Here is a 24768-nt window from a genome sequence, read left to right as displayed (position 1 = left end):
AAGCTTTGAGTCCTGAACGTCACAGTAACTTCACCAGGCGCCGCACGGTTCACGTTTCCTGTCTCTGCTCTAGAGTCACATATTTGACCTCCATCCACGAAGAAGAAAAAAACATGACATCATCCCAGTCAAAAGCATTAAATGACAGCGTTATAGGTCTTATTCTGAAGAGGAAGGTGTGGCTGCTGGGCCTGTTAATCCAGGTGAGCCTGAAAAGTATCCTCAAATTCAGGGCTTCTCCAACTTTTTGGGCTGGTGTGCCCCCTGTAGGAGCCAATCCTTTGTTTTGTTGATCAAATTAATACGTTTGGTTAATTAAGTTTGGTTTCCATGGTGTTATGTGCAGGTTTGGGTCACCTGAGGGGACATCCAGTAAGTTTTATAGACGGCTGCTTCACTTGCACAGTGTGTGACAGATAAGATAGGAAGCCTGTTTTGTTGATTTCACACTTTTGTTTGTTTTGATTAACGTTTAGCATAAGTTTTGAGCAAAACAACGTTCCAAGCGACAGACTTAAAAGTTGAAGGAGCTGCTTCTTGCTTTGGTTGCAATTTTGTTGTTGTTTGGTCTGGCGCGGCCAAACCAAACACAAATAGCGCCCTACACTGGCCGGGAGGTGAACTGATTTTGTCAGGGCTGCTTTTCTCCTGATCCGAGTCTTTTACAAATTTTGGGGTGCCAATTTGATTGAAATTGCGATTTGATACTTCAGATTTTTGCGATTTTAAGTTCACTTTTTGAACACCAGACAATTCAAAAGTTGAATAATGATGACGATGTCTAAAGACTGCATTAGGAGCTTTATTTTTCCAAAAATGCTCATCACATGTGAGTCAGTTTTTAAAATTTATTCAGGGGGTCTGACATCTCAACTTTTTTCCAACCCAGCTTATAAACAAAGACTAAAATGAAGGACTTACATTTGAAAAGAAAAAAGATTTTTGAATCAAAAAATCTGTATTTAAAATCATTTGAGAAAAAACCCTGATGATCCTGACTCTAACTTTCATAAAACTATTAAAGATTTTTTTTTTCATTCGCTTTTTCTAACTGGCTCCAGAAAGAAAGCCAAATAAAATCCAGAGTATCACATCACAATGGGCTCGTGGCCTCTCCCTGTGGGTCATTATACCTGGATAGAACTTCACAACCTTTGCAAACCGGACCCTGAGACAGCACATATCGCAGGAACCAATGACGTGCGATTCTAGGTGCAACCACCAGCAGCAACCCACTGCTCCTCTGATAGTCCAAATACCCAGAACGTAAAACCACACAGCTGGTACAGAGAATTAAAAAGACCAGATAATTTACCAGACAAGTCCTCTAATACAGATTAATTTCAACCTTGAAACTCCTTCAGACCTAATTGAAAAGATTAAGAGATATTGAGAGATTACGCACAGAGAGCTCACAGAGCTGGAGTCAGGTACAAGCAACGATCAACAGATACAAGAGTCAGATACTTCGCAGCAGAGCTAATGATACTTTATGATACTGGGAAACTGTGTTTTATTAGTAACAAAAAATAGTTCAGCTAATGTGAATGCTAAAAAAACTTTTGGGATTTGAGTAAAAACTTCAATTATATTTGCATTTTAAAATTAAAAACAGCTAAAGCTGATTTGGTTCATCCATGGTCCTTGGTAGTTGACCATCTGCAGAAAGTATTCACAAAATTTGATTTTTCTTGTTAAAGAAACACAAATTTTCTCTTGTTTTCAGTTTCCACATTCATACAATATGAACTCTGTATCCCCCTTGCTGAAATCCACCATATTCGTCTCCAGTCCATCCCCACTCTGTCACGGCAATGGATCACAGAGGTTCCCATTCAAGCCAATCTGTCAACTTACACTAGATCCATCCGTCATGTCCCAGGTAATACGCAGCTATCCTATCTTTGACGGGCGTGGAGCTGTAACGCATAAATGCAGCATAGGGAAGAACAAGCGGACAGGAAGTTGTAACCAGAAACTACCTAAAATCCACTTAAAGCCCAAAGAAAACCACAACAAGCATCCTCCCCGACTAACTGAACAAGGGGACAAAAAACATCTTCACCAGGAGGCACACCGCCATAAAAACATGCCAGAGTACATTTCCTGTGCTCTAACAGAGCCACATCCACAGTCCTCTGGAGTCAAACAGTGCCTGCTTTCATGTTCACCGTAAGCTTCGACACTTCAATGCACACTCCACTGAGCTCGTGTTTCTCCTGAGCCCACACACACACACACACACACGCAGAAAGCAGAATATGACACACCACTGACAGACATCAGCCAGCTGTCGGAAGCTGGACATTTAAAAAGAACAAAAGAAAACACAACTTGAACACATGGGTGTGATTCAGAAACAATATCCCAGTTAGTCAGCCAGCTCCTGCTTTGTGTGGAGCTAATTGCCTGAAAACTGCACAAAGGGAATCAAAGAGGCAAACGAAGCATCACTAACCTGGGGATCTGGTGTTCGGTCTTTCTCTGTTTGAAGCTTGTTCCTCAGTGCCTGGAAACAAACGGTGGGAAGTCAGTGAAATGTCTGACGTGCTGGAACTTTTCATTCAAAACATAAATCTGTAAAAACAGCTGCTATCGTTTTAGCACTTGACACATGAGTGGGGGATCAAACTGTTTTTCCACCTGATGATCAGAATATTAAAAATCAAAGTGTATTACTGAATGTGTCCCACCTCTAGCTCCTGATCTTTCCTGGTGATGAGCTCAGAAAGCTTTTGAACACACTCAGCCGACGGTGAATCCGTCTCTGCACCTTTCTTCTGCTGCATCATGGCTTCCTGGTTCTTCACAGTGATCGTGAGCTGCTCGATGATTCTGATGTGAGTGATAAAAGAAATAAGTGAAAAAAAAACCCAGATGATAAACTAATGAGAGTCACAGGGATCAGTCTGAGGTCCGTACTTGTCTTTGTCTTGCAGGGCCTGCTGCAGGTCTTGGACCGGGCTGGGGACAGGGTGGAAGGCGCTCTGTGGAGCCAAGGCCTGGAGCTGTTTCTCCATGTTTATGCTCTTTAGTTTCTCCTGCTCAGCGATGGCCGCCATCTTCTCTACCTCCTCCTCAGCTGTTTGTAGACTCTGATATGAGGCAAAGACACCAGGATGAGTAATCTCTCTGCAAAAAACTGAAACTTTATCAAGTGTTTCTGTCTTTACTTTATCATTAAGAAAAGAAAAACAGAGCAAGCCCTTCCCTGATCTCACTAGAAAAGGAAATACAAAATTGAGAGGTGTTTCCGAGCCTTGAATGTAAGAAATTTTCTCTGTAATCATTTTCTATCGTTTGTTTCTCTCCATAGCTGCTTGTTATTCGTCAATCCTTCACCATTCTTAACTTAAAGGTGTAAAATAGACTGAGATATGTCTTCATTACCTGCTCGAGGTCAGCAATCCTCTTGCTGAAAGCATCTCTGAGTGCGTCCATGTCTCTCTGAGCCTGCTCCCTCACACGCTGAGGTTCACCCGGTTCCCGTCCAGCCAGACTCTCCAACGCTTTCCTGAGAAGAATAAATCAGATAAATTTGATGCCATCTAGTTTTTGGTCTTATACTGACATCAAATGTGGGTTTTCCAGATGCTGTGCCTAAGGGATTTCACTCACGATGCAGAAACAAGAAGCTCCTGTTTCTCTGCGAGTTCTCTCTTCATAGACTCCAGCTCCACCTTCAGCTCAATGTTCTGGAAACAGACACAGCACAAATTAATGTAACCACAGTTCTATGGTTATGACACAGTTCATTTTTTCATCTTAGAAATATTACTTGAGTTACTTAAATTTTAACTTGCGCGTTTAAAACTAGCCACACAGACTACCATGACTTATTTTTGAATAGATCACCAAAATCCTTCAAAGACAGTATGCTCAGAATGTTACGAGTTTCAACACGTACTTCAAACTCTGCACTGGCTCTTTGTTTTTTTTTTCAGCTCTGATTTTTAATTTCTTTGACTTGTTATTAAAGCTCTTCACATTCTTGCTCCTCTTCCAACGCAGACTTTCTTTTATGTTAATATCCAGTCAGGTCACTAAGCTCCTCACATGCTTTTAGTGGAGCAGATAACTGCAAATTTCAAGAGAATCGTTCACTTGATGATGCAAGCATGAAATTTGGTACAAATACTCTCTAAGGGACACTTTTTTGAAATAAAACGTTAGACACGCCAAAACTCAACATGGCGGCCATCTTTAAAGATGGCCGCCATGTTTAATTTTGGCGTGTCTAACATTTTATTTCAAAAGAGTGTCCCTAAGAGAGTATTTGTGCCAAATTTTATGGTTGCATCACCATATGAACTTTTGAAATAAGAATCGTCTGATAGAAATGGCGTCCATCTCTAAAAATGGCCGCCATGTTGAGTTTTGGCGTGTCTAACGTTTTATTTCAAAAAAGTGTCCCTTAGAGAGTATTTGTACCAAATTTCATGCTTGCATCATCATGTGAATGATTTTTTCACTTATCTGCTCCACTATTTCTCTTTAAACCCTTTATCACCCAAGTTCCATAGAAACCACCTCCACCTCTTTCAGGACTGGTCAGGTGAAGTTGGCTCATATTACCTCTAAAAAAGACATTTTATACTAAAAATAAGACAAAAACTCTTTGTATTTTTCCCTTGCCTAAAATTTTGAGGAGTTACGGTAATTAGAATTCTGCAAACCAATTTGTGTCACCCTTTTCCTATGGTTGGTGAATAGAGATGGGTACCAAGTTAGGTACATTTATAGGTACCAACTAGGGCTGGGACGATATGCTTTTCTCCCAATTCAAATTCACGATTTTTGAGGTGCCGATTTGATTAAAATTGCAATTCTTTGATATCCCGTATGCAACAATATACTTCAATAACATTCAGTAATTAGTGCTGAAAATTCACTATGAGCTTGGTCTTAGAACAGGAGTCTGCAACCTTTCCTTTCTCACCTGGATTAAAGTCATTCAGGAGCCACAAAATCTACTTTATCTTTACAATAAGACAAAAAAGTGTATAATCAGGTGAATAATTATCTAAACGAGAAGTTTTTGTGTTTATAAATTTGGACATGTGATTTCTTAGTTTATTATTTTTTTAACTAATTTGCAAAATTTATGGAATTTCAATAAGTTGGAAAATAAAAAAAAATTGCAAAATTAAAAAAAAATGAAATTAAAAAATGTGCAAAGTTTTTTTTTTTTTAATTGCTGAATTAATAATAATAATAATAATACATTTTATTTCAGGGCACCTTTCATAGCACTCAAGGTCACCTTACATCAAGTCATCAATTTACATAAAAAACCCTTAATAATGCATTTTCAAAATTTTGCTTAATTTCCAAAAATTGATAATACTTTCTTAAATTGCAAAAAAGGGGGATTTATATAAAAAAAAACAAAAATTTGCTCAATCTTCCAAAAATGTGGAATTATTTTTCTTAATTTGAAAAAATGTCAAAAAAAGAATTAAAAAAATCCAAAAATTGCAAAAAAAAAAAATTAAATCTTATTTCAAGAGGTGATGTATTTTTAGTACAAAATGTTATGTCATAATTTTACTCAGTGTCTGTGTTGTTATCATTAATACCCTCTGTAAGAAAAATTTCAAGCACCCTTTGTTTTAATTATATTTTTTAAAGCTACAAGGAGCCACAGCAAAGGAGTCACAGAGCCACATGAGGCTCCAGAGCCACAGGTTGCAGACCCCTGCCTTAGACCCTCTGACTCATTCTCCCCCTGAGGACAAAGAGGAGAAGGCTCAGATTAAGGGCCTAAGTGTTCCCTGAACAGATGAGTCTTCAGACATCTCTTAAAGTAGAAAGGGACTCTGTGGATCGTGTGGAGTTAGGGAATTCATTTCACCATTTGGGAACAACAGAGGAGAAGAGTCTGGCTAGAGATTTGGAGCCGTGCTGGGCTGGGAGCACCAGGCGTCTAATTCAAAGTGATACAACACCTTGATTTGGTTTATTTGAATTTCTATAAATGTTAAAAGATCATACTGAATCCTATGTATTCAATTTACTATATTTATTTATCAAACTCTATTGTGTTCATTTTTCACTGTTTTAATTGTTTCCCTCTCCTCTCTTGCTGTGACACACGTATAAATAAAGCTGAGTTGAAAATGTGGCCAAAATCATAAATCCTGTGCTTATCTTGGAGCATGTAAGTAGAGATCAAGTTCTTTAATGACACCTCATTACTCATGGAGGAAAAAAAGAGAAACTAAAGAGGTCTTAAAGGGACCAGGAGATTCCAAAGCTCTTACATCTCACTAAGAGAGAAAAGGAGAAAAGAACAATGAAAAGGCAGCACAGCTGTTCAGAGTTCAGGAGTTTTGTCGAACAAGATCCAGCTGTTGTTGTGGCTGAAGCTGATCTCATATCGTCTCGGTAGGAAACACTGAGTCACATCAGCGTTAAAACACTCAGTGAACAGAGACATCACAGCGAAAAGACAGAAATTAAAAAAAGAATACAACACTGTTTTGAAGATGTCCTCGGTGGAGTCGTCACATTTCTGCTGCATGCGCTCCTCCATGAAGTAAATGCGCAGCTTCAGGTTGAAGTTCTCCTTCTTCAGGGCTGTGATTTGCTGCGGGCGATTGAGAGAAAGATTTTATCAACTGAAAAAACACATTTCATAAAGGCTGTGTTAGTTTTTTGTCCACTTCACTTGTATTCAATGCTAAGAAAACAGTAAAAACACAGTTTGTCTGTGGGAAAAACCAGGACAGTGTTTATATAACAGAACGAAACGTGTATGGATAATGTTGAAAAAGAAAAAGAAGGGAGGCCTTTATGCCTGTGTGTGAAGTAGACTGTGCATCATTGTGCTGCAGGCTCACAGCGTCATACATCTGGTAAATGGGGGGTTGGGTTGGCTGTCAAAGGGAAGAGGTAGAAGTCTGCGCTCTCCAAGAGAGAAAAAAAAACCTCTAATCATGCAGCGAGGCGGGAGCACAGGCCAAAATATCTGAGTGCGCATTCCTCACAAATGCTGAAATATAGACTTCAGACCACCTCTATCCTCCTACACACACACACACCATATCTCTGAGTCTCCTTAAATGGTCAGCGAAGCCTGCTCTGTGTCAGACTGAGGATAAAGTTTAATAAATTGTAAAAGCCTGTTTGGTGTTTGAGGATAAAAGCTGCAGCATGAGCTCATTTTGAAAAGCTGTTTCAGTTTATTAAGACTCAACAGAATCAAGCGGCGACGGTGTGACCAATCACTCACGTTCTCATAGTCCTTCATGGTGAGAGCTTTGATCGGAGACATCTTCTCAGGGAGAGATGGAGCTGAAAAACAAACATCTGAGTCAGAAATGGACAGTAATCTCTTTGCCTTTTCCACAGGGATGAACCTTCAGTTTAATGAGCGGGGTTATTTTAAAGAGAAAGAGAAAGTAGACGTGTTTTCCGCTGCAGAGGTGAGACAGTTTCTGGAGAGCGTCCCTGTTCAGACCGGCTGAGGCTGCCCACACACACAGCTGATCATGTAACACACGTCAACAAAGTATTTCACAACCCTGACTCCTGACTTGGCTTGTTAAAGTTACCTGTTTATTTACTTTATATCTGAATCAGAGATGTAGCTTTTGTCCTGGTGACATTTAACATACATCTACACTGGTCAATATAAAATGCTTTATCTTATATAAACTTCTCATTCATTCATTCATTCAAATTTTATATTTAATATCATCGCTTTACATAGAAATAAAATCAGGCAAAAGTCAGAGACACGTCGCAAACAGCTGCAACTGAGGTCAGATGATTTCCCCACAATGTTAATACAATTCTGTCCATTTTTAGGCAACACTACTTAAAAAAACTATTGTTTAACAGGTATTGTTCAATGATTTTTAATAAAATAAGTTTGGGATACTGAGGCTATATGCTGTCAGTTAAAAAAATAAAAATCAGTATTGGCCCAAATCGGTATCAGCAGGTCAGGCTTTTTAAAGATCAGTGATAGGCCAGAAAATCGTGATCGGTGCACCCCTTCCTACAACACATAGTGGCTGAAACAGTTACAGGACAAAACTGATTCAGTGATTAGTGTGATCATTCACTAGCCTTTACAGACGTATTATCATCTACCTTTTTGTTTTATTTGTTGTTGCACAAAGCAAATATCCTGTTTTCATCACTATTCCCACGTTTAAGTCGGCTTATAAAGTCAGCACAAGCAGAAGAGCCCAGGAGTGTCCAAAAAAGTAAAATGTTTCTGTGTCTGTGTCTGCCTTGAACCCTCTCCTCAGCCTGGATGTTGATGTTTTGTTCGCATTGAGGTGTTTCTGGGAGGAGAGTAAGCGTAGTTACAACAGCCAATCACATTTCCCCAATGCACAAGTGACTTTGTGCATGGATTAGCGAGTGGAAGAAGCTATCCCAAGTGACTATGCTAGTGGACGTAACACAGAGAAAAAAAAAACACAACCAAAGTGGAACAAAACTCTTGACATTGACTTGTTTTCAGGAACTTTGAGAGCAGCACAGGACAAAGAGCGACGTGAGTTAGCTTTCTGCTAACCAGGTATGTGTCAAATACCCGTGATTAGCTTGTGCTAACATGCCAAGTCAGGTGAACTGCTCTCGAGTCTCTCCCATGAAGGAGGAGGTGCCCAGTTTGAATGTTATGTTCACAATAAAGTAACCAAAATTCCTACAGACCCTATATTTATACTTCATCGTGATCAGTTTGTGGAGGCTGTGATGCTGTAAACTTTGAGGAAACACTGGAATGTTTGCCTCTAACCAGGGATTTACAAACATCTTTTTATTTTAATATAAAGTAAGCCCATGGGGGAAAAAAACAGATGCAAGCTGAGCTGAAACAGGCTTAATTTTCTTATCCTAGTGTTTAAAGGAAAGAGGAAACTAATGCACTCTTCTTTGTGAAAAACACTCTACAAAGAACCATTCAGGTTGTGTATTCATAACATTTTTTCTGCTATAAAGTCAGTTGTAAATAATCATAGTTGTACATTTCATTTGAAGACTTGATGAGTGTTTTATATGAGTGTTTTGCTGGGATGCCAAGTCAATCACTTGACAGAAAGCCACAGATGCTGAGCTGTATTTATAAAGTGTTTACTGAACGACATGTATTGTTCCAGCTCTGCACATATTGTTGGCACACTACAAAGACTCTGACAATACATTACAAAGGGGATTAGCTAATTAACCACATCCAGCTAATCCCCGAGCGCAACTCTGGAGACGAAACAGTGGGAGGTCACAGCAACCACTCAGCGGCAGAGTTAATTAATACACCGGAGAGAAGCAGACATGTTGAAAAAGAAGAAGAAGAAGACGTCTTACCTGTCATGCTGTCGGTGGAAAGATCTCCAGGGTTTATGGAGTCTGGAAGTCTGCAGCTGGGGACAGAGATACTCTGTTAGCAACTCCAGAATACGGATGTTTCTGTCTCATTTCCGCTTAAGTCAACTCATTTCTAAAATCACAAGAACTACAGCGAGCCCAGCGTTGCTCTTATGACACACATTCTCTGATTTTTAAAGCATGAATAACAAATGTGCTGTGTTTATGTATTACTCACGCCGGACAGATCCGCTGAGCCTGAAGAACGCTCCATAAATAGCGTAAGAATGACCCTCTGCTTCATTTACATCCACTCGGGCAGAAACACTGTCAGCGTGTGTGTGTGTGTGTGTGTGTGTGTGTGTGACCATGTGCCAGTGGCAGCCTAGCTCTCATGTTTAGACAAACAGGAGGAGGGAGGAACAGAGAAAGCAGGGGACGGGAGGGAGGAGGGCTTTCTTTGGAGGACAAGTGGGCCACTGTGGGTGTGATGAGGACAGTAGGGGCACCCACAGACACTACACAAAGACCCAAACATCAGCATCACACATCTGGATGACACCCATGCTACAAAAGGAACGAGGATCACGCCAACGCTTCACATGTAGAAACACAGCTCACTGAGAATCAGAGACTTCCTCCTGACAGGTGGGATTCAGAGCAGGAACTCATGCATGAACAAAGACTTTGAGACATTTCGCTCCCAGCTCCTGGGAACCTTCACCCTTGTGTCTAATAATATATTTTCTCCAGCATTGCATAACAACCTCCCATTCCTCCTCAGGCAGTTCAAGCTCAGTCACTTCGCTGCGTTCCTTTATATTCCTCAGCAAAGATCGAGCATGAGTTGCTTAATTTTTCTACGTCTACACACTTGTTAAGGAAACAGTGACAGGACGGAATCAGCCAATAGATGCTCTGTCGATGTGCACCAATGAGGGTAGCCAAATTTTAGCATCTGGCCCCATTTCAATGCCATAAAGCTCTACCTGCCAGTTAATTCAGGGAAGGAAAGTTTTTGTTGGGCATAGGAAGACACCAGTTGGACGATCTCTGATGTCTAGGCCTGTCACAAAAACAAATTTTGCTAGACGATAATTTTCCAAAATATTATTGCCAATAAACGATATTATTGTCAATATTATTTTGATTTTTTTCCATTTTTTAATTGATGTGATTGTGATAAATGGGATAATAAAGTGAGTACACCATATCAAAAGCAAGAAACTTTAATTTCTTAAGAGTATTTAACTGTAATTAAAAGGTCAGGGTCTTTTAAATAAAATAAATTAAACAAAAAATACAATAAATTTAACGAACAAGAAAGAGAAAAAAATACAATGAAAATGAAATGGACTCCCTTTTAGAAAAAAATATATGTCAATGAAAATAATACGAATCAAAAACAATAAAACATAGACCCTGTCTCTAAAGAAAAAACGAAACTCCAAAAAAAAACAACAATAAAAAGTATAGCCTAAATAAAAGGGAGTTTATACGGTTCCTGAATTGTTTGTAACATGTAATTTTTCCCAGTCAATCTGTACTGTCTGTCAAACATTTTGAACATTTCTGGCTTTCAACCGTATTGAAGGGCTGCATTTCTTTGGCAATGTATCTGTCTTTGAGCGCCCACCATTTGGTGCTATTATTTCTATTTACTTTGCCGAACAAAAGCCTCAGTAAGAGCGGATTGTCAAAGAACAAGGCTCCGCTGCACCTCCCCTTCTTCTTCTTCGTCGCCACTATTTTCAAACAAATGCGACATATCAGCTCGTTGGTGTTCATGAGCTCACACTTTGTTCATTCTGATAAAAAACAAAATATTCCCACACTGGAGCCAGCAGCCCCGTCTTCACCCCAAAGATTGCATTTTTGACAGATGCTCACTTCACTATAAATCTGCTAAATCTGCTATAGAACCTATGCACCCTGATGTTAGGAAAGATAGACGTAGTGAGCCATCTTCTCATTCAGCCTCTTTGGTCGAAAGAGAGGAGGAAAACAAACATGCATGCACGTGTCACTTTATCGAGGCTGGCAAACTTACCGAGGACGTTTTTTTATCTATCGATCGGTTAATTGATTTATTGATTATCGTGACAAGCCTACGCGTGCTTGTATCTGTCTGAAAAAAAGTGGTATTGAACATCCTCAGCTTCTTCCAATATAAGAGAAAGATGACGATCTCTGCAATTGGGTATTGTAGAAAAGATATTGGTATCAGTTATCTCTGATTGTCTCTATTGCTAGCATAGTTACCGGTTGATTAACAATAATGACTGTTGTCGTTAATAGTTCATGATACAGACAACTGATATTTGGAACCAGTTTACATTTACAACATCTCTTTTCCTGTCAGAAATTAGAACATGGGTCCATCTTTTACAGGTTGTTCATGAACTAACCAGTTGAACAAGTGCTCATATTTTTCCACTTAGGTAAAACTAGCAGGAGTTGTTGTTGGCAGGGTTGGACAGAGTGGTGAGTGAAAACAAACTGAGAGGGACAGACAAACCTGAAGTGGAGCCAAAGCAGCACACGTTTTAATTAGTACATTTTATCAGGATTTTTTTAAACTCATTTTTTTTGCTCCTATCTTTGTTTTCCTTTGACATGCAACTCTACAGGGTTCCTTAACCAACATGAAACAACAGAAATCAACAGAAGGAAGCTCAAACACTGATTCACTTTCACAACTTTTTGCATGAAAGTGGTTCAACTATCTGCAACTTCATTTAAAACTGCACATGAATAACATGAGTGTAAGAGGCTCAGTCATCCTCAGCAAACACTACCAGTCAGTAAATATGTGTTGAAAAGTGTTGCATCACATGGCAATGAACCTCTTCCTGTGTTAACGGGGAGGAAGCACGAGACAATAAAAGTACAAACAAAACAAACAACTCCCATGAAAAATGTCAAAAAATGAACCCAACCTGTGAAGACTGGATGACGCTGAAACATGTCTGTGTCAGATATTTGGTTTGAGCTGCATTAAGAGTAACGCAGCTCCAGCAAAGAGTGGAAACAATGTTCAGAGTCTGTAAACAGTGACTTCCTCTTTTTTTATTTTCAGCTGCCCCTACCAACATAAAACCAGTTCAGAAAAAACAATATTATCTAAAGATAAGGTGATAAAACTATACACAAAGCTGAACCAGGCTGCAGAATTACCTCATAAGTAATATACACCACACATATCAGTTAACATCTTAAGTTTCTGAGGCACGCTTACCACCTGTAAGGTCATTTAAAAGCAGGGATACACCAAACTTCAACACAGAGATGCTATTTTATGGTGTTCAGCTGAGGAAAAGGAGCTACAGATGACAAAAAACACTATTTAACAACAGGAGCAGAGGAAATGATGCACAGGACACCTACCACGTTCAAACGCTCCTCTCATTTCTGGGTGAGCCCGGGAAAAAAAACAACAAACATCACACTTAGAGTCCACATTATGTGTGAAGGTTGCAGCAAACCGTCGTTTCTAAAGTGTGTGTGAGAGTAAACCCGCTTCAAACTGGCTCTGGTAGTTTCCGCTTTCCTTCACTCAGTGAATGACAGGTCAACAAGCCAACCTACCGACCGTCGGTAGCGATATCACAGCAACATCCAATGAGCTGAATATGATTTATAACGGAACACAGCAAGCCTGCGCGTGACTCTGCGCATTTGGTTTGTCAGTGAAGAGTAGGTCATATCAGGTTTTAGTCTTCAAATTAAGACTTCATCTTAAATCTGTGTCTTATTATGGGTCAAAAGAGAACTGCACTCCTAATTTTGCTATTTCTTATAAAGACAAAACTAACCTACACCAAGGCAGTATGCCAAGTCAAAAGCACTTTGTACAACTGTCAAAAGACGTTAGCTACTAGCTAACTACTAGCTTACGACTAGCAAAGACATGTAATATCAAGGCAGCTATTCTCGCGTATACTGACATCTGAAAATTCAAAACTACATGACCTAGTAACCTAACAAAGAAAATAAATAAACAAGGTTGACTAATTCAAACACAGGACGCTTTCAAAACGAATACACTCTGTTATATGTGTTGTTTTATTTCGCCTTATGTGTTTCCTTAACAATTTTTCACAGCTTCCTAGCCATTTTAGCGCAAAAAACAACTTGTGTTTTCCCAGTAAACAGTCAGTACCCATGAGGCGGTGACTATTTACTGGTTTCGGATTAGTCTCTGCTCTAACGTTCAGCAGTACTGTGCTAGCGGTAGCTCACTAGCCCCTCAAGTGGGCTTACCTTCCGTTGATGTCAACGGGCAGCGTCAAATCGTCCCCCACGACGGAATCCATGATAATGGCTTTATTTTCTTATATCCTCTCCAGAAAACAAGGCATCCTAAAGACCAGACATCACACAAACTTCGATAAGTGGGACGGAATTCAAAATAGTCCAGGCTACCGCCATCATGATATGGTAAACGTCACCATTGTGCACGTTGGAGAATGATGATGCCTTCATGTCGTGTAGGATATTTTTCAATTCCTCTCCAAATCCATTTGAAGTGGTGTCGATTTTCGAATCTAAAATTAAAGTATAAAACGTAGTTTTGTAAAGCTACGCCAGCTTAATTCAAAATTAGTTTAACACGATACATTTTCATAAACTTATTGTCATCGTATTCACGATTGAAAAAATTTCGAGCTTTTGAAAAGCAGCATAGAAGTGACAGAACACTGGGACTAAACGATTGGCCAAGACAAACTCTGAAGGGAGGAACATGGAAACTCAAAATTAAAACAGTTGGAGGACACCAAAGCTTAAGGCACTAAAGCTTTCCTGACAACACTTTTTTAATGTATGTGTCGTAAACGCGTTAATTACAGAAATGGCTTTAACACAAGTCTCATATGTTTAGTGAGTGTGTTGGGTGTGTTACACTTTGACAAAAACAGCTCTTGCTGGTATAATGACTATCATTTACAAAACACAGTCTGAAGTTATAAATACTATCCCTGGATTAAATTACCCGCTTTGATGTGAGAGGTTGGGGTAACCATGTAACTACACGACAGTGGCGACATCTAGGGGTAATTTGAGCGAATTGCCCAATCAACAAATAGTTTGTGGATATTAAAAAATTGGGGAAAAAAACTTTAGTCTATGGAAGTCCATTTCTGCCAAATAAAAAAAAAAAAATCAAAATTGTGAGATGATAAAGTCATAAATATGAGCTGAAAATTCATAATTGTTGAAAAGTCAAAATAATGAGATAAAAAATTCACAATAATATATATATTTTTTTAAATTTGTTATAATTATTGTTTCTATATATTATGTTATTATTTATATTTGTATTTATATATTTATTAAACCATAAAAAGTCATTATTTTGAGATAAAGAGTATTAAAAAATGTACTTCTTTCTCTTTGGCAGTCTCATATATGGCTCATAATTTAAACTTTTTATCTCATATATGAATTTTTATCCATTAAATTCGAAATTTTCTTATCAATTCATTTTTTTTAACTGCTGGAAATGGGCTTTCATAATATTCTTCATTAACCCTGTGGAAAAAACAGTATGGACCAGCAGTGAAATCATAATAGATAAGACCATACCTTCGATTTTTATGTGAATAATAAAAATCTTAAGGCAAAATTTAATGTGACATCATCCACATTATCATACAAACCTGACACTTTGTTTTCTCAGGGGAGAAACCTTTTTGTTGGGTTTCCTTCAATAACCTAGGGCCCCACTTAGAAGAAAACCAGTCGGGACCTTGGACTCTTTAACAGTTGATGTGTTCAATAGATCCTGAAAAAGTTTTCCAGCAGTGAAGTGTCTTTAAAATTGCAAGTGCACTCATGATGTGTGCCTGTATCCAAAAAATATTGCAAAAGACCCCTCTTGGATCCCCTTGCAATACATTAAACATTACGAAATTACATCTCTGGTGCTCTTTCAGTGGAAAACATTCAAAAGATGAACATTATAATGCACTCTCTGGATTCCCTTCCTGTGGATAAAACAAAACACCTTCTGGATGAGCTCCCAGTGGAAAATATCAGAGTAAAGAAGTCCTCTGGATGCTTTTTCAGCGGATAAGTTGTTAAAAAAGTTTCGAAAAGTTTACGAAATTATAATTATATAAAACAAATTAAAAAGGTCCCTGGGGTCATCCTTGTGGCACACCACAAGATGCAATAAAGTTGAGAAATCAGGTTTTCTGTCTCTGAAAGCTTTTTCAGTGATAAAAATTCATCAACACAAAAATTGAAAGTATTTATTGAACAAATGGACATTGAACAATGCATCAACAGTCTACAGATAAAGAACGTTTGCACCAGAAAAAGTTTTTCAGAGTTTGATGACTTGACTGTATTTGGCTGATGTTCCCAAACAGGCTTTAATGATAAACTCGTGTAAAAATGTGAGGTATTCTTAGCTCGTTTTAATGTCTGCAACAAAAAGACAGAAACAGTTTTCACATATTTTCATCATCCTTTGAAACACAAGTTAGAGTATAACACGGAATCCTGATACAGTACATGTTGGTTATCATAGAGGAAAAAAAAAAACAACAGAAATAACAAAAATTAGAAAAATAAAAGATAATTAACATTGCAATAAATTTGTTCTCTGGAGCCCCAAATTTACACATAAAAAATCTATAAACTCCAAGACCAGTTGGGCAAACTGATATATAAAGGTGTCAGGAAGAGTTATATTGCTTCAACCAACAAAAATGCTCAGTCGGCAACCACGTTAAAAACATTAAATAATATTAAATAAGAGATAGGGGATCCACTGTATACAGCAAGGTTTGCACAATTATACACACTGTGTCCAGCTACAATAAAGAAACCTTTTATTAAATCAAAACTATCTCCACTAGATGTGTTTCTAACAAATATTACATACAACTGTGGGGGGGCTTTGTACAGAGAGAAAATACAAGAAAAAAAAAGTATGAATCCTGCATTTTAAACTCATAAAGGAATATATTTTATTTTATAAAGCGTTCTTCGAAATATTAAGATTGTGAGCAACATCTTTCTGAAATGCAGCATTAGCAAAAAGTTGCAGGTGTGGGTGGGATGATCGCATTGTAGTGCACTTTGGAAGCTATGGCGTTATATTATCTAAGCTAGCATGCACTAAAAAACAAGAATATTTCAGCAAAGTGGTGTAATTACAGCACTATGGGTAGCACCTCGAATAATTTACTTTAGCACCATGCATCAGAGAGAGGATGAGACAGAAGTTGGGGGTTTCCTTTCTCCTCTCTCCAGTGGCTCAGTTCTCCTTTAAGGAATACCTGTACCTGCTGTACCTGTAACTGAGACACCTGGTCCCGTTTCGCTGCGAGTAAATAACACCCCTGATTTCCTCCGTAGTCGTAGAGAACTTCAAACTCTACTGAGAACTAGAGCTCCATGTGGTCTGTAGGTATTCCTCCCACTCATCAGCATCCAGCTCAATAATGTACAAGTAAAGCAGTAAGAATAAAACAATTTGACGCCGAAACTCAAAGTTTTCCCTGGTTTTCCCACACTAAGGTGGAAGCTGAATGCCATGGTTCCTCGTTTGGAGCACCAGTAAATACAGATTTTCTTTTATTTATTCATTTTTTAAAGAGTCTGCCTTTGGATTATTTCACCCGGCAAGAATAAAAACGGTACCCCACTGAAAAATCCTTCCATATAAGTTTAAAATATCAAATTAACTTCTCATTTTTCTATTGCACTTGAAGATTATTTCTTTTTACATAAGATATACATGTATAGAAGTTAAAATAATAATAAGTATACTTAGATATGTACATTTAACTGATCCCAATTACTTTATTTCTTATTGTGTAATAGAACTGTTTGTGGTTTTTCCACAGAAACTACACACAGTATACAGTTAGAAAAATAAGTTACTATAAAGTCCGCTGATTGGTCTCTCCTCACTTGTATAAATGTCCCAGAGACTGCGTGGCAAAGAGCCGTTTTCTCTTCAAGCGGGTGAACGTGGAGATCCTTCTCGAGGAGCTTGAAGAAGCTTTTACTGAGTGAAGAAGCTACTAGTGCAAGAACTCCCCTGCTCCTCCAAAGCTCTTCTTTCCTCCCCCGCCTCCCCGCCTCCCGTGCTGTCACCCTCTGTCTGCAGTCCAATGGGAGTTTGGCAGAGAGTAGCCAGATCTGTTTGAAAGGAGGCGGGTCTGATCCCCGACACCTGCACAACGGTGCCACCTGTAGGGGTCATGATCCATCTTTCTGTGTCAAAAGACTTGTTCTTTGAACTCACAGGAAGCACACAGGGCCTACTTCTAGGTGGTAATGTGAGCCAGGGGAAGTACTGGGGAGGTTAAAGATGTCGACCACAGGGAGCAGGGTCGGGTCCAGGGAGTGGAAGACGAAATGGGCCTGATGCCAGCGACCGTCTTTCACCTGAAACCAAGACACACAAAATGTTAGTCCTCTGTGACAAAAGCTAGAGAAAGAAAAGCATTTCTTTAAAGATGCTGTGAGAAGGATGTGACTGCAGCGCCACCTTCTGGCCCGGAGTCTCACGCAGTACAGTTACATAGCGCTACAGTTTGTAATGTGACAACAAGCTAATGTTGCAGTAGCTGGCTATATGTAGTGCTATCAGCAGCCTGGTGCTACAACATATCTGTAGGCTAATGTGACAACAAGCTAACTGTCAGTTTGTATAGTAGTTTAGTAGTCGTCCATATTGAGCGCTATCGGCAGCCCTGTGCTGTGAGACGTGTCTGTAATGTGTAACATTAGTGAATCCTGGCTATGTCCTGCCAGCCATCTATCAATCAGAGCTAACGTAACCTCACTCTTCATTTTATTGATAGATGCACAAAAAAGGTACCTATCTTAAACATGGATTTTCCCACATTTTCTACCCTATCTAGAAAAATTATCTCCTCCGAAGCCATAAATGATATCGGCTTGAAATTCTCTGAGATGACAGAGTGGACCCTGCTTTACAAAAGCTCTTTTGGAAATTGTTGTTTCGGAAATGGTTTTCAAATGACAAGCCCTCAAAGTCAGTGAACCCCAAAGAAGCCCTCTCAGCTCCCTCCATTAGAATGAATGGGAGAACAGATTCCAGCTCCACACAAGCTGCTGCATTTGGGCTTCTTGACAAAAAACTAAAAGTTGTGCAGCTTTAAAAATGATATAGATGGATTCCTGACAAGATTTCCTACAAAAATGTCACATTTTTACACAGATTTGGGTAAAATAGTGGCATCTATGAGGAGTTGTTTCCAAAACTTTTGTCAATTTCACTCCTCAGAGAGCAGCAGTTGGTGATGATGTCATACACTGAGTTCCGTGTCAGTCATGTGACTCACTGAAGGAGGGAAAATGCTATGTTTTTCACACACACACTTTATAAAGGAATGAAACCTTGACAGAGGACTTGAAATGGGCACGAAAGACCAGCAACACAGTGAAGACCCACTCCAACACTGCTTGCAGCTTTGGTTTTTACTTTTTACAAGCAATTCTGACTTCATTTTTGACTTGAAACAGCTTGAAAAAAGACATTTTTTCTGGACTGATAAGTTGAATTTGGCTCATATAAAGTATAACAAGACATTTTTTACTTTAAATAAGATAAAAACACTTGATAAGATTTCAGTTTTTTGCTGTATGTGGGTTTGAATAAACAGTTAGCCTTTAGCTCGTGCTCTATCTCTCTCCTGTTTATCTTTCTTCTGCTCTTCTGTCTTTTTTCCGTCTGACAGTTAGGCTCTTAGACAGTTAATTGGCACTTGTTTGTTGTTTCCTACCCAGCAGGAGTCCTCGATGACCTCCGGCTCCAGCTCTCCTCCCACTTCAAACACCTCCCCGCTCCAAGCCTTGAACTTCACAGACTGTGAATCCAGCTGATCCTCCGCCGTCCTCCACACGGAGAAGTTCAGACAGTGGACGATGACGTGTTGCACGGCTTCTGAGCTCAGCAGGTGCAGGAAGTTCATCTGGACACGCCCGACGCTCACGGTTGGCTGCTCAAACACACAGGACAGGTTTCAGTCAGCACGTCTCCCCTGGTGTCTTAAAGTTTTATAACCCTGACAGGTTGTGTTTTTACCTTGGATGCTGTGACTGGTTTCAGGCAGGTCTGCCCTCCTCCGGTGAAGTTGCAGGAGACTTCGATTTTATCCGAGGAGCAGCCCAGGTTAGGGTCAATCCAGTAAGTGCCTGACATCAACAGAAGCAAACAGAAAATGAGTCTCCAAATCATCAAGTCTCCCTGAATCCCTGTCTTTAAAGCAGCACACACCATCGTTCAGCTTCTGTTCACAGCTGTGCAGGTCCCTGCAGATGCGGGCAGGGTTGTCCCGGGTGCCCAGCGGGTTCTTCAGGCTCTGGATCAGGTTACTGAGGTAGTGGAGGGTCTTGAAAATCTCTGCGCCCTGGTCCAGCATCGGCAGGTCCATTACTGGCTTATTCTGAAACAGACACACGGTTAGGTGACGTCAAGAGGTTTTGACCAATCAGAATCAAGCATGTGAGAAAGCCAGGACGATAACATTCAGAGATTTACTGATGTCAGACTCACTGACCTCAGTCCTGAGTGGAGTGTGGGAGTCCATGAACAAAACACCGTCTTCTTTCTGCATCAAATTAAAAAATATATATATTATTATTTTTACTGCATTGTACTGTTTTGTGACTGATCTATTGACTGGATGTGATATAATCAGCAAAAACGGCGTGACTTACGAATGACAGAGGGACACCAGGACGACCCTGAGAGGAAAAACATAAACACAGTCAGTAAAACATTCAACTCTTCTCCAACACTGTGTTTGCTGATGATGATGAGTCAGTTAAAAACTCACTGGAAGTCCAGGAGGTCCACGAGGTCCAGGAGATCCCTGATCATAAGACAAATCAACATCCTTTTTAAGCTTAGGTCTTCAGTTCAGGGTAAAATATACTTGAAAAAAAATGAAATCTTATCAAGTGTCTATTTTTTGATTATGCTGCTTAAAAGAAGACATTTTTATGGACTGATTAGTTGAAAGCAGAGGCAATTGCTCTAAGACTGCAAGGGAAGCTCAACCTCCCTAAAATGTCCCTAAAAAGTGTTGATCTGTTCTGCTGTGTGAACATTTCACTGATAAAATCTGAGCTAGAATTCCTTCATCTTTAGTTCAGAATCAGCTCCTATCACAGGTAACTGGCTCCACCTCCTTCTCATTCATCCCCGCAGCGTCTCAGCGCTTTAACACAGTCGGACGCTGAGCGTCTTCTGACTTCAGCGGGGAAGCGTAGAGTGGGTTGTTCCACTGTGGAAACTGGACGGTCATTGGATAAACGCTGGGCTTTGTCCCGCCCATCGGACGCTCAGCGTCTCTGGGGGTCTATGAGGCAGTGGGCTGGCCTGGACGCTGGGCTTCTGCATGATGATTGGATGATCTGTCTGAGGCTGAATCCCTTTTTGATTGACAGTGAAATGAGCCAGTCAGAGATCTTGAAGTATAACCCTCCACCAGAGCATCTTCTGAGTTTTACAGTCAGTTGTTCTGGACTGATCCAGAGGTTTTATCGATCCCCAGTGAGTTTACCTTTCTTAAAAACAACGAGCGTTGTGTTTAAAGATTCTCTCTCTTTTCACCAATAAGCAGCTACAGCTACAGCTGAGGAGCTTCTCCCCTTGTCACTCACACTTACAGCCTGTCGTAGTCTCACGTAGCAGCTATAGGCCGGAAAAAAATGAGCTTCCCCTCCTTAACTGACCAGCAGCTGCCACTGGTTGAAAGTGACTCATACCAAGTATAATAAGACAAAAACACTTGATAAGATTTCAGTTTTTTGCTGTGTACAAATGATCTTTCACATCAGAAATGAAGGCACAGTTTGTTAACATACCCTTGGTCCTTGTAATCCCTGTGCAGAAAGAGAGAAAAGTCAGATTTAGTTGATTCAGAAGCAAGGATGTGTTTTTTTGATACTTTAGAAATAAAAAAAAAAATGAAGAAAAATGATGGTAAAACTTACAGTTTCTCCACGGCTTCCCTTCTCCCCTCTGGGACCCTGTAAAGAGACTTGCAGAGTCAGTCTCAGCCTGTGGAGCAGCGGTAAAGAGAAATATTATTTAAATTGAAGAAAGTGTACGTACCGCGCTGCCGTTAGGACCGATGATTCCCGTAGGACCAGCTATTCCTCCCCGGCCCTGATGGAGACAAAAGGTGAGCATGAGGAAATAACAAAGAGGAAGTTTTGTGCATTTATATTAATGAAACTGTACTCACCATTACTCCCTGTGGCCCTTTAGGTCCCCTTATACCTTTAGGTCCAAAGTCTCCAGGAGGGCCCTAAAAAAACGTAGGATTAATCAATGAATACATACAAACCGTTATTCTACTTAAAATAATTAATTTTTATTTTCATAATTTAAATTCATTTAATGGTAATTTATCTTTATTAATTTTATTCACTATATTTCGCTTTAAATTATTCCTTTTTATTTTCATTATTTAAATTAATTTAATGGTAATTTATCTTTATTAATTTTATTCACTTTATTTTACTTAAAATAATTCATTTTTATTTTCATTATTTAAATTCATTTAATGGTAATTTATCTTTATTAATTTTATTCACTTTATTTCGCTTTAAATAATTAATTTTTATTTTCATTATTTAAATTAATGTAATGGTAATTTATCTTTATTAATTTTATTCACTTTAGTTTACTTTAAATAATTTTAAAAAAAATTTCATTGTTTAAATTCATTTTTTTATTAATTTTATTCTTTTCCTGCAAACATATTCCTTCAGGTGGTGAAAACTGCACTACCTGACGTCAGTTTTTGTTTTATCTGCCGTGTTTGCTTATTTAAAGGAGCAGCTTTAAGAACAAATGTGCAGTTAAATTGTTTGACTCATAAAATAAAATGAGTTATGGTCACCACCTGTCTTTTTTTTCCATCAGCAGAAACTTTTAAAATTATCTTACAAACACTTTAAGTCTGGAGCGATGTTCTCTGTTCCTCTCTAACCTTGTGTGACTTCTGTATAAGCTCTGACCCTGAGGATTATTTCCCTTATACGGGCGTCAAAAAGGCGTTTCTTTATGCTAAACAGGAAAAACTGGCACAAGCTCCAAACTCGTGAAGACATGGCGTTCATAATTTAGAGCACAGGTGCAACTTTGCAAACAAAACGTTGTTCGAACAAAAGCCAAGAGAAGTGATTGATGGACAGATGGAGATTTGGGATCTGAACAAAAAAATTGTCTCTGCTCGTGAACGTACCCTTGGTCCAAAATCCCCCAGAATCCCTGGAAACCCAGCTTCTCCTGGATCACCCTGATTAAAAGAAACACCGATCAGAAACAGACTCCTCTAACCCTAACCCTGAAACACATCAAGCATCATCACAGGTTTGTCTGAGTGTGTGTTTGTGGGCGACACTCACTGGTTGTCCTTTAGGACCTTGGTCTCCCTGTGGACCTGGCAGTCCCATCCCTCCTCTGAAGCCTCTTTTCCCTGTAGGGCCGCTCTGGCCTCGGAGACCCTGCTCACCCTGGAAGAAGGAGTGAATGATTAGATGTAAACAAACGACAACAAAAACATAGATATGACTCATTTTTTCCTTTATTTTTACCTTTGGCCCGATGCCACCCTGATCTCCTGGGAGACCAGGAACGCCAGTTTTTCCTCGTGAGCCAGCTTTGCCAGTTTGACCGAACTCCCCGTCATCGCCGTGTTCTCCCTGGAAGAAATTTAAGAAACAAACAAGATTGTCCATAAATCAAAACAAACTTTTAGCCTAAATTAATTCACACGTCTGAGGATTCATTTGTGTATCTCACCGGCATGCCTTTGCTCCCATCCTTTCCTGGGACTCCATCCTGCCCGGGGACACCCTCCTGTCCCTCTCGACCCACAACACCTCTGGGACCAGGTGGACCACCTCCCCCCTGAGGAGATACAAACTTATTAGCTGTGTAATTTCATTGATTAGAAAAATCTTTCACCCTTTTCAAACATTAGTCTACCAAAACCTGTGTTAAAGGTACAATAGTCATATTTTTTTTTCTTCAGTGAAAAAATAAAATAAAAAAATAAATATGAATAAAAAATTGCAGACTTACCTCAGTTCCTCTGGTTCCTTTTTGTCCTGACTGGCCCTTTTTGCCTTTTTGACCCTAAAGAAACAGAAAGAGTTTAAAGGTTGAGTTGCATACTTTTATTTTAATCAATTTATTTTTTTTAAATTTAATTTAAACTAAATTAAATAATTTATTAATTTATTGTAATTTATTTTTATTCACTTTAATTTAATTTAAAAAAAACAAATTTTATTTTATTTTTTTCATTTTTTTAAATTCATTTAATGTTAGTTAATTTTATTTAAAGTAAAAAAAAGTGAATAAGATTAATTAAAAAAATTTACAATAAATGAATTTTAACAATTAAAGAAAAATTAATTTTAATTCCTTGTATTCACTTTATTTTATTTTAAACAATTAAGTTTTATTTTTTCCAATATTTTAATTCATATAATGTTAATTAAATTAAATAAATTTAATTTACTTTTTTGACTTTAAATAATTAATTTTTATTTCCTTTTACATGATTTAAATGTATATAATGTTAACTTATTTTAATTAATTTCATTCACTTTTTTACTTTCAATAATTATTTTTTATATACTTTTTTCCTTATTTCAATTCATTTAATGTTTATTTATTTTATTCACTTTATTTTACTTTAAATAATTGATTTTTGTTTTTCAAGGTTTAAATTTATTTTATATTAATTTTATATCTTTACATTACTGATTTTATAGTATCCATTAAATGGTATCATAATTATTTTATAACAACGTTTTTCTTTTAATAGAATATTTTATGTCTTTCTCACCTTTTGTTGTTATAATTTGTCTTTTTTGGCTTGTTAAGCACTTTTGGCTCCATGGTTAAATGTATGAATTGAGATAACATAGCAGATAACATCATAAAGCTGTTGTGTTATACTGTCTTAATGCTTGTTGGCTAATAAGCTAACATAAGGAGTCAAACATGTTTATGTTGGTTTTCTGCTAAATTATCAAACTCCTCTGATTTCAGACCTGCTCCTGTCCTTCTAACGTTGATTTTTTAATACTTGCAGCAGTGAAATCTGTCAATATTCATCTTCCATCACAGAAACAACAGGAGCTAATGCTAAGGCTAATACAACCGAGATGATAACAGCACTGCACTGGTTTCAGATTTCACATCCTTACTTGGTCTCCTTTGGCTCCTTTGGGTCCTTGTTGCCCTCGAGGTCCAGGCTGTCCCTGAAATCAGCAGCTATGTTAATGAAAGCACATAAAGACAGCCTGTGTGTGTGTGTGTGTGTGTGTGTGTGTGTGTGTGTGTGTGTGTGTGTGTGTGTGTGTGTGTGTGTGTGTGTGTGTGTGTGTGTGTGTGCGTGTGTCTGCAGGCTGTTTGTGCAGGCTTAA

At 38.7% G+C, this 24768-nt stretch overlaps 2 protein-coding genes across 2 annotated transcripts in view; both read right to left on the bottom strand.

The window, feature by feature from the left end:
- cdk5rap2 (CDK5 regulatory subunit associated protein 2) overlaps positions 1-13777 on the bottom strand; it is a 48903-nt gene extending 35126 nt beyond the window's left edge. The window contains exons 1-9 of the mRNA XM_074689852.1: positions 13588-13777; positions 9325-9380; positions 7235-7296; positions 6479-6589; positions 3619-3695; positions 3391-3514; positions 2923-3095; positions 2694-2835; positions 2459-2509 (exon numbers count right to left, since the gene is read on the bottom strand). Coding sequence (XP_074545953.1) covers positions 2459-2509; positions 2694-2835; positions 2923-3095; positions 3391-3514; positions 3619-3695; positions 6479-6589; positions 7235-7296; positions 9325-9380; positions 13588-13640 — 849 coding nt within the window. The 5' untranslated portion in view covers positions 13641-13777. The remainder of the gene's footprint in view (positions 1-2458; positions 2510-2693; positions 2836-2922; positions 3096-3390; positions 3515-3618; positions 3696-6478; positions 6590-7234; positions 7297-9324; positions 9381-13587) is intronic.
- A 1868-nt stretch (positions 13778-15645) lies between these two features.
- Positions 15646-24768, bottom strand: part of col27a1a (collagen, type XXVII, alpha 1a) — a 101466-nt gene continuing 92343 nt past the window's right edge. Inside the window, exons 45-61 of the mRNA XM_074690602.1 lie at positions 24550-24603; positions 23414-23467; positions 23132-23239; positions 22924-23031; positions 22735-22842; positions 22572-22625; positions 21567-21629; positions 21434-21487; positions 21313-21348; positions 21184-21201; positions 20151-20186; positions 20032-20058; positions 19872-19922; positions 19589-19757; positions 19397-19506; positions 19095-19310; positions 15646-17730 (exon numbers count right to left, since the gene is read on the bottom strand). Coding sequence (XP_074546703.1) covers positions 17584-17730; positions 19095-19310; positions 19397-19506; positions 19589-19757; positions 19872-19922; positions 20032-20058; positions 20151-20186; positions 21184-21201; positions 21313-21348; positions 21434-21487; positions 21567-21629; positions 22572-22625; positions 22735-22842; positions 22924-23031; positions 23132-23239; positions 23414-23467; positions 24550-24603 — 1413 coding nt within the window. The 3' untranslated portion in view covers positions 15646-17583. The remainder of the gene's footprint in view (positions 17731-19094; positions 19311-19396; positions 19507-19588; positions 19758-19871; positions 19923-20031; positions 20059-20150; positions 20187-21183; positions 21202-21312; positions 21349-21433; positions 21488-21566; positions 21630-22571; positions 22626-22734; positions 22843-22923; positions 23032-23131; positions 23240-23413; positions 23468-24549; positions 24604-24768) is intronic.

Source organism: Halichoeres trimaculatus, unplaced genomic scaffold, assembly GCF_033239565.1.
Source record: "Halichoeres trimaculatus isolate MK-OKI-2021-1 unplaced genomic scaffold, fHalTri1.1 fHalTri1_scaffold_16, whole genome shotgun sequence".
Classification (NCBI taxonomy): domain Eukaryota; kingdom Metazoa; phylum Chordata; class Actinopteri; order Labriformes; family Labridae; genus Halichoeres; species Halichoeres trimaculatus.
The sequence above is the reverse complement of the archived record's forward strand: the minus strand, read 5'-3'. Positions and strand labels throughout refer to the sequence as shown.